The sequence below is a fragment of the Nelumbo nucifera genome, chromosome 3 (assembly GCF_055504915.1).
Source record: "Nelumbo nucifera cultivar China Antique chromosome 3, China Antique-T2T, whole genome shotgun sequence".
Lineage (NCBI taxonomy): Eukaryota > Viridiplantae > Streptophyta > Magnoliopsida > Proteales > Nelumbonaceae > Nelumbo > Nelumbo nucifera.
Genome location: NC_142651.1, coordinates 78,485,016 through 78,498,335, shown reverse-complemented (window position 1 = coordinate 78,498,335; position 13,320 = coordinate 78,485,016). Strand labels below are relative to the sequence as shown.

General features: G+C 38.9%; 1 protein-coding gene across 1 annotated transcript in view; it reads right to left on the bottom strand.

Annotated features, from left to right (window-relative positions):
- Positions 1 to 13,106, bottom strand: part of SAR1 (SUPPRESSOR OF AUXIN RESISTANCE1) — a 105,193-nt gene extending 92,087 nt beyond the window's left edge. The window contains exons 1-2 of the mRNA XM_010276784.3: positions 12,800 to 13,106; positions 7,199 to 7,448 (exon numbers count right to left, since the gene is read on the bottom strand). Coding sequence (XP_010275086.1) covers positions 7,199 to 7,386 — 188 coding nt within the window. The 5' untranslated portion in view covers positions 7,387 to 7,448; positions 12,800 to 13,106. The remainder of the gene's footprint in view (positions 1 to 7,198; positions 7,449 to 12,799) is intronic.
- Positions 13,107 to 13,320: the final 214 nt, after the last annotated feature.

Here is a 13,320-nt window from a genome sequence, read left to right as displayed (position 1 = left end):
TGATCACATGACTGGAACTCCAAGTGTGTTTTCTTCCCTCTCTCATTACTCAACATCACAATCTATTATACTTGCTAATGGTTTCACATCCTCCATTTGTGGTGTTGGCAGTGTTAACATGACCCCCTTACCTTTATCCTCAGTTTTGTATGTCCCTAAATTTCTGTTTAACCTTATGCTTGTTAGTAAGTTGACCAAGTCACTCAATTGCTCTATTACTTTTTACCCTTCTTCATGTGTTTTTCAGGATCTCAAGACAGGGATGAAGATTGGTGGAGGGCATGAAGCTGGTGGATTGTATTATCTTGACGGTGGTGGAAGAACATTAACAGCTATCCAGTCATCTCTCTCTCCTCTCCAGTGGCATTGTCGATTTAGCCATCATTCGCTGAAAGTTTTGAAGTCTTTGGTTCCTTCGTTGAGTCAACTTTCTGTTTTAGATTGTGAGTCATGTCAATTGGGGAAACATCATCGTGTTCCCTTTAATCCTAGGGTTGATAACCGTGTGTCGAGTCCTTTTTCTTTGGTTCATTCAGATGTTTGGGGTCCTTATGAAGTGATGTCATACAATGGATAAAAATATCGTCTTTTTTGTCGATGATTATTCAAAGATGACGTGGCTCTATTTAATGAAAGAAAGGAGTGAATTGTTTACCATTTTCCAAAAATTTTGTATTGAGATTCGCAACCAATTTGGTATTCACATTAAAATTTTTCATTCCAATAATGGTCATGAATATTTCTCTTCATCATTTCAAGAATACTTGGACCAACATGGCATTATACATCAGACCTCATGTAGTTGCACCCCACAAAAAAATGGGGTAGCTAAGAGAGAATCGTCATCTTTTGGAAACAGCTCGATCTCTCATGCATTACATGAATGTTCCCAAGCCCTTTTGGAATGATGCGGTGCTTACTTCTTGCTTCTTGATTAATCGGATGCCCACGTCTATCCTTGGTGGTCATTCCCCATTCACGACCTTGTTTCCCACCTTGTCTCTGTTTCCTCTTTCTCCTTGGGTTTTTGGGTGTGTCTGCTTCATCCATAATCTAGGCCCCGAGAAGGACAAGTTAGATGCACGATCCATCAAATGCATCTTCCTTGGCTATTCCTAGACCAAGAAAGGGTACAAGTGTTACCATCCTAGTTCTCGACATTCTTTTGTGTGTGTTGATGTTACCTTCTTTGAGTCTACGTTTTTCTTGGGGTCCGATGATGTTTCTTCCATCTCATCACCTCCTCTTCCTCTTCCAATTGCGGGTTATGTTCCTCTTGTTCCAGCTGTGACCAAGTCCTTGCCTCCGGTGCCACCACCTGTTGAACGGCCACCTATCCGTCAAGTATATACGCATCGCCCACATGTACCGGTTGCTCCTCCTCCAGCTCCATCAACGTCGACAAATCCGGCAGTTGTCCACACACCAGCCCCAACCCCAGTATCTAATCTTGATCTCCCATTGCCTTGCGGAAAAGTAAACACACTTGTACCCTACATCCTATTTCTAATTATGTTTCACTCACTCATCTTTCAACTTCCCATCGCTAGTTTATCTCTTTGTTATCCTTTGTTGTTGTCCCTAAGGATGTCCAAGAAGCCCTTGCCTCTCCAGAATGGCGTCGTGCAATGGAAGAAGAACTCTCAGCTCTAACTCATAATCAAACTTGGGACCTCACCACTCTTCCTCCTGGGAAGCAGGTTGTTGGTTGTAATTGAGTTTACACTGTTAAGTACTTACCTGATGGTTGTTATCAGACTTTTCTTCTCCTTTCTCTCTTTCTTTCTTCTTTCTTCTCCTCTCTTCTTGGTTGTTATCAGACTAACAGAACTCAAGGGCAGGCCGAATTATAATACTAACAAAGTATTACATCAATTAAGAACAAGGATAGACAGAAATAAAATTACATAGCAGCCCAAAACAAATGATCCCTTGAAACCCCTTGCTTAGCTGGTCCATCCACTAAGGAGTTGGCTGATCTTTCCACCCAAAGAAAGGTAACTGTCATATTCTTTGTGAACCAATTGACTTTCCTCAATAAATCTCTATACTGCCACATAGCTAAAGCTGGCTCTGTCAGCCATCCCACAACAGTTTTGGAGTCTCCTTCAATTATCAAGTGCTGAACTCCTAACTGTTGAACAATCTGGATGCCTTGTACAGCCGCTAAAATCTCTACTCTATTTGAGCCTCCTGTTCCCACAGGACCTGAAAACAAAGCTAAAATGTTGCTCTCTTTATCTCTCAGCACCCCTCCTATCCCAAAGGGCCTGGGTTTCCTTGGCTGCTACCATCAAAATTCAGCTTTGCCCAAACTTCAGGTGGAGGCTTCCACACTGCAGCTGCCTTGTGCCTCCTCGTATGACTAGTGGCTACCGCCTTCCAGTTACTCCAAATGTCATCAAAGGAAAAGGTATGAAAGAAGTCCATAGCTCTTAGCCAATGAATGGCTCTAGTCAGAATACAATCCTCAACAGTTTGTATGTTTCTTTCCTTTTCTTTGAACACCCTAGCATTCCTTTCTTCCCATATTGTCCACAAGGCTACTGCTCTAATACATCTCCACATCATTTTTCCTTTTTTTGTAAGCCACACAAAAAAAGAAGGATCGAACAGTTGACTTAATTCTGTGGACAGATTCCACCTACACCCAAACAAAGAAAAAATCAAACTCCAAATAGCACTAGAAAAGGAACAATATACAAATAGGTGGGAGCAATCCTCACCACTAGCCCTGTAAAGTACACACCAGTTAGGAGACAAGCACATGAAAGGCCTTTTCTTCTGCAAGCAGTCCAGAATATTGATCTTTCTATAAAACACCTCCCAGCAGAAAATTATAATTTTAGGAGGAACAGGTCTAAACCAAATCTCCTTAGATGGAAAACCCAATTGTCCCATGGAGGAGCAAAGGGACTTAAAAAATGAAGCACAAGTGAAAAAACCTTTTGGATGAGGGGACCATAGTCTCACATCCGAACGAAGAGGTTCCAGAAAAACACTGCCAAGAAGAGACAACAATTCTGAAGCACTACTAAGTTCAACATCGCTCAAACCTCTCCTAAAACCAAAGTCCCAGCTTAAGGAAGAGGGTGAAGTAATAGATGGAAGAAAATGAGACACAGCTTTTTCCTTGTAAAGGGAAAGAGAATAGAGAGCCGGGAATCCGTCCTTAAGGGCAACAGTACCCACCCAAGTATCTTCCCAAAATAAAACAGAGTCACCAGAATTAACATCATACCTGACCAAGTTGAGAAACTGAGGGAGGACACTCTGAATTGCTTCCCAAGGAGATGCCAATGTAGCTTGACGTGATACACCCACATCCCATCCATTTTCCTGTCTATCATGTATACTAGATGCCACAATCTCTCCCTTTCTCTAGGCCACCTCCACAACCACTTCCCTAAGAGAGCTTTATTCCTTAGAGCTAACCTTCCTAATCCTAGTCCACCCTCATCTTTACTCCTACAAACTATTTCCCAATTGATTCAATGATCTTTCTTTTCCTCCCGAGGCTCCCACAGAAAAGATCTCATTATCCTCTCCAACTTCTTAGCTTCCTTAATAGGAATCCTAAAGATAGAGAGAAAATAGACCAGTAGGTTTGCTAGGGTAGCTCTCAATAAAGTCACTCTACCCCCTATGGAAATGTAGTTCTTTTTCCAAGAAGCTAATCTTTTCTCAAACTTTTCCAAAATTGGGGTCCAAAATCTACTCTCCTTTGGATTAGCCCCTAGAGAGAAACCTAGATACTGCAAAGGCCAAGAAGAAATGGGACAACCTAAACAATTTGCCACAGACTAAAGAGTCCTCTCATTCAAATTAACCCCTACCACACAACTCTTATCCAAGTTTATCTTCAAATTGGAGACATTCTCAAAGTGTTGTAACAATGCTTTGGGATTCCTCACTTCCCGCTTATCACCCCCTTCACAAAATATTATGATATCATCGGCAAATTGCAGGTGGGTTACCCGGACAATGTTCCTTCCAATCCTCCAACCTCTAACTTCCTCTCCCCTATCTGCTTTAGAGATTAATCTACTAAAGACATCTGCAACTAGGGTGAAAAGAAAAGGGGAGAGAGGGTTGCCTTGTCTAAGGCCTCTACAAGCTGGGAAAAAATCTTTCACCACCCCATTAACCAAGACGGAGTAGTGGCAGGAGCTAATACAGCCCTTTACCCAATTACACCATCTAGCTCCAAACCCACAGCACCCTAGGACCTCTAGCAAAAAACTCCAATCCACAAGATCATAAGCCTTCTCCAAGTCTATCTTACATAAAAAACCTTGAGTTCCAGACTTTCTCATGTCCTCCACACACTCATTTGCTATTAGGATCTGATCCGTTATTTGCCTTCCCTACACGAAAGCACCTTGTTCTTGGCTGATGATGGAGGGTAGTAATACTCGAATTCTCAATGACAACACTTTAGCCAGGATTTTATAGATGCTTGTCACTAGACTGATTGGCCTATAGTCCTTAGGGTTCTTTGCATCTGCCTTTTTTGGGATTAGGGCTAAGAAAGTAGCATTGACTCCAGGGCTCACCGTTTTTTTACCTGCAAATTCCTGAAACACCCCAACAAGGTCTTCTTTGACCGCATCCCAACAATCTTAATAAAAAGCCATTGTAAAGCCATCTTGACCATGTGCTTTGGATCTATCCATTGAAAACACCGCCTATCTTATCTCTTCTTTACTAAAGTCTCTTTCTAACCAGTTTGCTTGTTCTTCAGAGAATCTAGTCCACTCCAAGTCTTCCAAGGTTGGCCTATTATTCAACAGTTTCCTGTAAATTTATTTGAAATTATCCACAAAACATTTGGCTATCTCATCTTGATTTGCGATTTCCTCCCCATTTACCTCTAACTTAGCCACAAAATTTTTTCTTCTCCTCCCATTAGCCAATGCATGGAAAAATTTAGTATTCCCATCCCCTTCCTTAATCCATTTGTGTCTCGACTTTTGCCTCCACGAGATTTCCTCTCTCTTTAGGTTTCCTCTCAAAACCTGCTCTTGCTCACTCATCATCCTTTGAGCTTCTTTGGAATCAAGTTCCTCAATCCTGGACATCAAGTTAATTTTTTGCTCCTCTATCCTTCCAAAGTGTTCCCCATTCCACTACTTAATTTTGGACCTCAATCTTTTCAATTTTTTATGGAATCTTACTCCCTTCCAATTCACCCCTCTTAAGTCTTCTCTCCACCATTCCCCAATCAAGTGCACAAAATCCAGGTGAGTTAGCCACATATTCTCAAGTCTAAAAGGCCGAGGACCAAAAGTTAAGGTTTCAGGACTTAGTTGGATAGGGCAGTGATCAGAGGTAACTCTAGGTATGGCTCTAGCCATCAAGTTCGTCCAATGGTTCTCCCACTCTTCAGTAAAGAGGAATCAGTCTAATTTCGAGCCAAGAGGGTTTTCTTGGAAATTAGACCATGTAAAATTGGCTTGTAAGAGGGGTAACTCCTTTAGACCACAATTATTAATAAAATCATTGAACTTCCTCATGCTGGTTGTAATTGTCCTTTGGGGATTATTAGATTCGGTACAAAACCTAATTACATTAAAGTCCCCCCCCAAGACACCAAGGACCCTCCCACAAACCTCGTATGGCATACAATTCTTCCCACATCTCATTCCTCTCTCTATACGAGTTTGGTCCATAGACATTGGTAAAACCCAGGTGAAGCCATCCTCCACATTCCTAACCTTTAAAGACATAAAAAGTCTTCCTATTAGCTCCTCCACTAATTCTACAGCATCCTCCCTCCATAAAGTTACTAGACCTCCAGAGGCTCCATAGGACAGAGCCGAAGTCCAACAAACTCCTCTTGATCTCCATACACTTCTGATCCATCTTCTATCCAACTCTGCCAGCTTGATTTCCTGCATCAAAACTATGTCAAATTTCTCTCTCCTTAATAAATCTTTAATTGCCCTTCTCTTTCTTTCACTTCCCAAGCCTCTCACATTCCAACTAATGATCTTCATTAAACACTTCTTTCAAAAAAACCCTTTCTCAAAGACTCCACCTTACAGCAGAGTCTTTCTTCTTTCCCCTCTCCCACTAAATTCAATATCACCCTCAATATCTGAAGTCGATCTCTATTCAGATCTCTTTTTCTTTTTTCTTCTATTATTACCCTCAATCTTCCTCATTAAGGCACTAGCTTCATTAACCTCTCCCCCCAGATTGGAGCTTCTCTTTCCCTTTCCTTTTTCTTTTCTTTCCTTTTCTCTTTTTTTCTTCTCTTTCTTTTTCTTTCCCTTCCCTTTCTTTTCCTTTCCTTTCCTTTCTTTTTTTTTCTTTTTTATTTTTTTTCTGTCTTTTTATATAAGATGTGCATGAGGCGTATGAAGCGTACGCCTCTAGCACGCCTCATGAAAAAAGCGCAAGAGGCATACACCTTAGAGCGTTTTGGGAGCGCCTCGCCTGGACACGCCTCCAGGCGTACGCCTCCCACGCCTTTTAAAACACTGGTTAAGAGGACAAGAACAGGCCGTCAGGCCCTAAGAAACTGCTCAACTTAGAGCAAATTGCACTAGTGTGAAGATTGGACCAAGTAAATCTAGATTGCCCCGATAGGATGCCTCTCAAGTCAAAGGTATCAATAAAATCATGAATTTCCTCATGCTGGTTGTTACTCTCCGGCTCTCCACCTAGTATTATTCAATTCTTCTGCAAATCTTACCACATTAAAATCACCACCAACAAACCATGTCCCTTACCATAAACCCCTAATATTTGCCAACTCTTCCCACATCAAGTTTCTTTCTCTATAAGAATTGGATCCATAGACATTTGTTAAAACCCACTCAAACCCATCCTAAACATTTTTTAGTTTAACTAACACGGTGAAGTTCCAAGTTATTATTCCCCCAGAGGCACCCCAAGAAGGAAGGAAGCTCCAACTTATTTCTCTTTCACTGCAAAAGCTTCTAACCCACCTCATGCATTTTAGACTCTTTGACTAGAAGAATATCTGGTCCTTTCTAAGACAGTCTATGTTTTGGGCTCAGATGTAATTCTTGGGGTTTAGACACAGGGCGTCTATTTTTATCCTTCACAACTTCTAGTTGTGCTTCATTATTTTCCTTAATGAATTCATTTTCTGAGTTGCTGATTAAAAAAACAAAAAGAAAAACACATGGATTTAGCATCCAGGAAATGGATTAAAGAAAATCAATACCATATAAGATACGTGGGAGGATCTCCAATGATGTGGCAAGAGGCAACATCCTCTGTCAGGGGAGCATAGTGATGTGCAGCAGCAGAATCAGCAGTTGTCCATGCTGAAGGAACAGAAATTTCAATCCACTTCACAGCATCACTGCCAACAACAGGAACCTCCATTCCCCCTAAAGACTGGTTGGTCATATCTGGAGAAGGAATATGCTGGCACTTCTGAAGCAACAAAGAGAAGAAATGCAAGTGGTAACCTGCATTTGATACAAGAAAAGAATAAAAAAAGGAAAAAATTAGTATTATTATCCCGTACAGCTAAACATGGGAATATTATTTAAAACATATGAACAAAATCATAAAAAAAATACTAATACAGCTAAACATGGGGTAAGGCTGTGTACATCAGTCCCTCTCCAGACCCCACATTGGTGGGACCCTCTTGCACAGGGCTGCCCTTATTTATCTCATTCAGCTAAACACAGGAATACTAGTTAAAACATGTGAAAAGTTCATAAAGAAATACTAATAATACAGTACACGAATTAATGACCCTTCAAGCTAAGAGTGCAATTTCGGTTGGCTCAAGTTGAGAATTCTAGTGTATTCAGATCTCAATGTAGAAGTACCTGGCTGGAGCAGCTACTTTATATCTTACATGGAGCATATTACTAGATACTCTATTCCAAATCACAGAAGCAGTCATTAGTCATTAATAAGAAACACTCCAATATCCATATCTATATTTAGTTTAGTCAGTTGAAGGTCTTTATTGATATTTGAATGGGTCTGGCCCAAAATCCCAGGCACAATGCAGTGTAAATTCTTCAAAGCGGGTAAACACTAAAAATATGAAAATAAAAACACACAAAAAGGACTTCAATATCCACTCCACGTTATAAAAAATTATAAAAAAAAAAAGCTAGCCCTCCTAGCACTCATTGCATGAATACAATAAGAAATATTAAAAAGATATTAAAAAAACAAGAAGCAATAAGAAGTAAAAAAATAACACTTAATAGGCTGCTGACCTATAGGATGGTTAAGCATACTCCACCTTCTGCCATGTAAACAATATTCTTTTCACAAAATTAATAAAAAAAGTAAAGATCTTTCTTTTTGATAGCTTAGTATAATTTTTTTTTAATATTATCAAAAATACATACAAAATTACAAGCACTTCTTGGATAGGGTAAAGATTACTACCACCCCCAAGTATACAAGCTAGAGATTATAGTTGAGCACAATACAAATGATCCCTACTAACCCCCGTTAGGAAAATGCATCAGCCAGCCCATTTGCCGACCTCTGCACTCATGTATTTTTTATATGCATGCTCCTTATCAGTCATTTGATTTATCACATTTCAACATAAAACTGAAGCATCAGTTATATAAGTAACCAAGTATAATTAAACATCAGTAGATCACTTGCAATTCACAATTCACAATTGACAACTCACAACTCACATAAATTGCATGACATTAACACATATTACAGTCTTATCTCATATTCAAATGAATTTAAACAATAGAAGCAATCAAAATAAGTAACAAAAAATTAAAACAATTAACAGCAAGCAATTTTTACAATTTTATACGTACTAAATAAATACTAACAATCAACTTTATTATTTAATACGTGCAACTAAATAGCTGAGGACGTAAATAACAGATTTTGCTAAAAAATAAATGCAAGAATAGGGCTGCTGATTTGCAAGAAGTAGCAAAAGAGGGCCAAAGCCCTGATTTCCTGTTCATAACAGGAAGAATATATGAAGACTCTGTTGCACATCTTCAACAAAAGAAGAAGAAAAGGAGGTCAAAACCCCTGTTTGTCGTCTTAAGAAGAAGAAGAAGAGAATGAGGAGGAAGGAAGATACAAAGAAAAGGGCAGCCAAGGCCGTGCAGAACAAACCGAAAAAGAAAAGAAAAAAAAAAAAAAAAAGCCATACCTGCTGGAAACCCTAAAAGCAAAATCCAGAGCAGAAGAACTCAGAACTCCGAATGCACTTCATTTTGGAGGTATTTAGGCACCCAAACAAAAACCAGGGAAGAAGCAGATGGTGATACCTTGAAGCAGGAAATGGAGAGGGTGCTATTGGATGGGAAATACCTTTCCTTGAAAAAAAAAAAACTCCTTAAAAGAGTAGAAAATGAGTGTGGTCTTGGGTTGAACCGTGATGCCCGTGACGACTAATTGAGCCGCCACAGTGAAGCGGCGATGATTGAACGGAATTAATATCTGCTCCCCACAGCATATCCCAACCGTGTATTGGGAACATCTCGGTTGAATGTGCATGCTTCAGATCACTTGGGATAGGGCTGTCAATTGGACTGGATTTGGTCCAGTCCAACATTGGTCCATTTACAAATGGACTGGACCAAATCCGGTCCAAACCCCATACAAACCGGATCCAGTCCAGTCCAATTGAAATGCAAATGAACCGGATTGGATCCAACCCAGTCCAAATTAAATGTTTTCCTCAAAAAATGTTTTCCCTACTTAAAAAGTCAACAATAAAAGGATATGATCTCATTTCACAGAAGCAGTTTACTGCGTCATCTGATTTGAAAGCAATCGGCAAAGAGCAAGTGTCTGAATTGGACCGGGCCACTTACATGTGAAAGTAGTTGGGTCAAATTTTAAGGTTCTGTTTGCTGGGTCGGTTCAGTTGTGGGTCACTACCATTAACGTCACTTGTGACTTGTGGTCTTCTGCAACACTTACACCAGAAGGACGACTCTTTCCCATTTCAGTCAGCCATGCTTTTTTGACTTTAGGACTTCATATTGACCGACTCGTTCACATTTTACGACCAGATAAGTGGTGCAGCATGGATGCATAAAGGTTGGTTCTTGGAACATTCTCAGTAAACCTGGTCCGGTCAGTTGAATAGCCCAAGTTTCTGGACCATATGTTACTTACCCAGATGAATCAGGAATCTTGCATCCATTTGTTTGACCATCTCTGTCGGGTGTGTTAATAGGTAAACATGGTTTGAATGTCTGGTCAGACCTGCTTAGCCCAGAATACTCAGACAAGTATGTAAGCTAGAAATAGGATGGTTGGAATCAGGGGTGTTCATCAAAAACCAAAAAACGAAATTGGATGATTGGAAGAAGACAGTAGGAGCTGGAGCTGACTCTATTCCATCCACAGATGGTTTGATAACTGTAATGAAGAATATATTGTAAAAAATGGTGAAGATGAGAAGAACAAAAGATGAATATGCAAGATAAGAACCAGAGCAAACTCTACCAGAGCATTGGATTTCTGATCTCTAATGAAAATTTCATTAAAATATAAAATAAAGAGAGATTACAAGGCTTGGTGTTACCCCATACTGAGAAAAAGATAACACAAGGTTTAACAAATTCTACCCCACAAATCCAATTGGGAAAACACAAAATAAGCTAACAGAACTTAACTACATGAAAATGCAAACCAAGAAATCCCATTTCAGTTACTAGAAACACCCACCATCTCTTTTTAACAAGAAATGTCCTCAATGATTTGAACACCTCTGTTTTACCTGAACTGATTCCACTTCCTAACTAACCTCTCTCAATCAAAATGCCCCCAAATCTCTTATGAAGAACCAAACCTTGTAAACTGTTTTACCTGGTGTTTGCTTCAAAAGCTGTGCTCTTTCCCAGGATCCCCCCCCCGGCCCCATAGAATTGGAAGCTAGGATCAGGCTTATCTCCTAAGTCACAATTTTATTTATTATTTTCAGTAATCCTTAGCTCACAATTGGTTAGAAGAAAGTTAAAAATCATATCCCATCCTTCTTTCACTTGCAAATGTTATTTGAACAACAGATTACAATATTTTAGAGTGAAACTTTGCTACTTGTAGCAACATCCGATCAAGCAAGGTCCTCTTCACCTGAAAAAATATCCCAGACCAGGCCAAATGTATATTGCTTGTACAACAACTAAAACCCAAAATTACTTCAAATAAATAAAACTAGTGACTGTAATGTCACGCCCACAGACTATACTTTAATTGTGTATTCAATTCACAAGCTTTCAATTAGTCAAATTACCTGAACTGAAACGAACTCAGAACAGAGAGTGCATGTCACAGGGAAAAAAAAGATTAAGAGAACTTCAAGAAGAACAAAAGCTTGAGGGGAAATATGTGCTTGAAGAAGAACTTTAAGAAACTTGATGCTTAGATATGATTAGCATTGTCGTATCAGGTAGAAAGGGATTAGGACAAGCTTGTTGCATGGCTACTTAAATTAGCACAGTTGATAAAACTTAGGAGCAGTAGATAGGAAAATGTCATAACTATCTATATTCTATAGTCAACAAGATAGTAATGTCCTTGATCAAAATGATAACTAAATTTCGATATTATTCTTTATGTATAAATTGAGCATATAGGGAGCTTCAAACCATCGCCAGCATTAGATGGATTTAAATGAAACACAGAACACAGCACATATGGAAGGGTGTGACTATTTTCAAAAGAAAAGTGACACCATCTTGTACTTCTAAGTTCTAACCTTAGGCTCTAGTGAAAGAAGTTTCTATTACAATGCAGAAGACAATTTGCAGTTGTATATTTAAGTTCCAAATTCCATAAGAAACTAAAAGTTGCTACTGGCATGTTTTTGTCAAGGTTGAATAGATTTTCCAATTACATGTCAGTAGCTGCAAATGCGTGGGTATTTTTTTTTAATTATTATGTACGTGGATAATGTTACAAAACAATACAAAATAGAAAAAAAATATATTGGACTTGTTCAATCCAATCCATTGACTTATTGGACTGTTCAATATGTTCAACCTGGACCGGATTGGACTGGTCCAATCCAATCCACTGTCCTATTGGACTTTCCAACTTGTTCAATTTGGTTTTAATTCAGATTGTGTCCAACTCAAACCTGGTCCATTGACAGCCTCACATCCCCACTCTTATATTCTACCAATAGACTAGATATTGGTTCAAAACTTCAACCCAACCTAGACCACTATAAACCATTACAAATGGACTAGGTCCAATCCAATCCAATCCAAATTTTATAAGCAAATATTTAATAAAAAAATATAAGAAAATTTTAAAAACCAATAGCATTGTTGTGAAAAATTCTTAGTTTTATATTTTATATTTTATAAAAATTAAATATTTTATATTTTATAAAAAATAAAATATTTTATATTTTATAAAAAATTTATAATCTCAGTTTATAAAATATTTTAAATTTATAGAAATTTTAAAACCAACCCAATCCAAATTTTATATTTTATAAAAAATATAATCTCATTTTCAAAATTCTTAGTTTACCATTGTTGTGAAAACCAATAGCAATAACAACCCCTTGCCCATTGTCGGGATCAGCTTACTAATTTGATAAATAGAATTTAAAAAACATTCCCTCTATAGTTTTACTTTGAAAAACAAAATGATAGTATGATTTCAAACTTAAACATATTCAAATCATAATGGTTAATCACTCAATTACACAAAAAAAGAGAAAAAATAAATTATTTCAAATGTAGAAGATAAAAATCCAAGCTATATTTCTAAAACATAAATGAAAGAGAGAATGGTGATTTCTGTGCTAGGTTCTAATGACAGAGGATAGATGAAATACCTAAATGAACAAATCGCAGAGGTCAGAGGAGAGGCTGTCGCCGCTGAAAAGGGAGTGCTGTGACTGCTGTCGCTGCTGAGGAAAGTGAGAGGGCGCTGAGAGAAGAGAGAGTGTTGTACTGCTCGCTAGAGAAAGTGAGAGGCGCTGAGAGAAGGAGTGCTGTCGTTGGAGAAAGTGAGAGGGCGAGAGGAAGATCGCCGGAGAGAGGGATATACCGCCGGCGAGACTTTGAGATGGAGCGCCGAACCCTAGACTTTGAGAAAGTGAAACGTCCGTTCAAACTTCAAACGAAAATTAACGGACCAGTGGGCTGTTCGAACTTTTGGGGTTTGTCCATTTTCGATCCATTTTATGAATGGACGATTTGTGTTCGGACGGTCCGAGTTCATATCAATTTTAGGATCCAAATCCGTCCATAATACTTTCGATATCGACGGAATCCAACCCGAAACCCGTCCATTGACACCCTTACTTGGGATCTACTACCCCACAAGTTGTTCCCACGTCCTAAGCATTAGGGT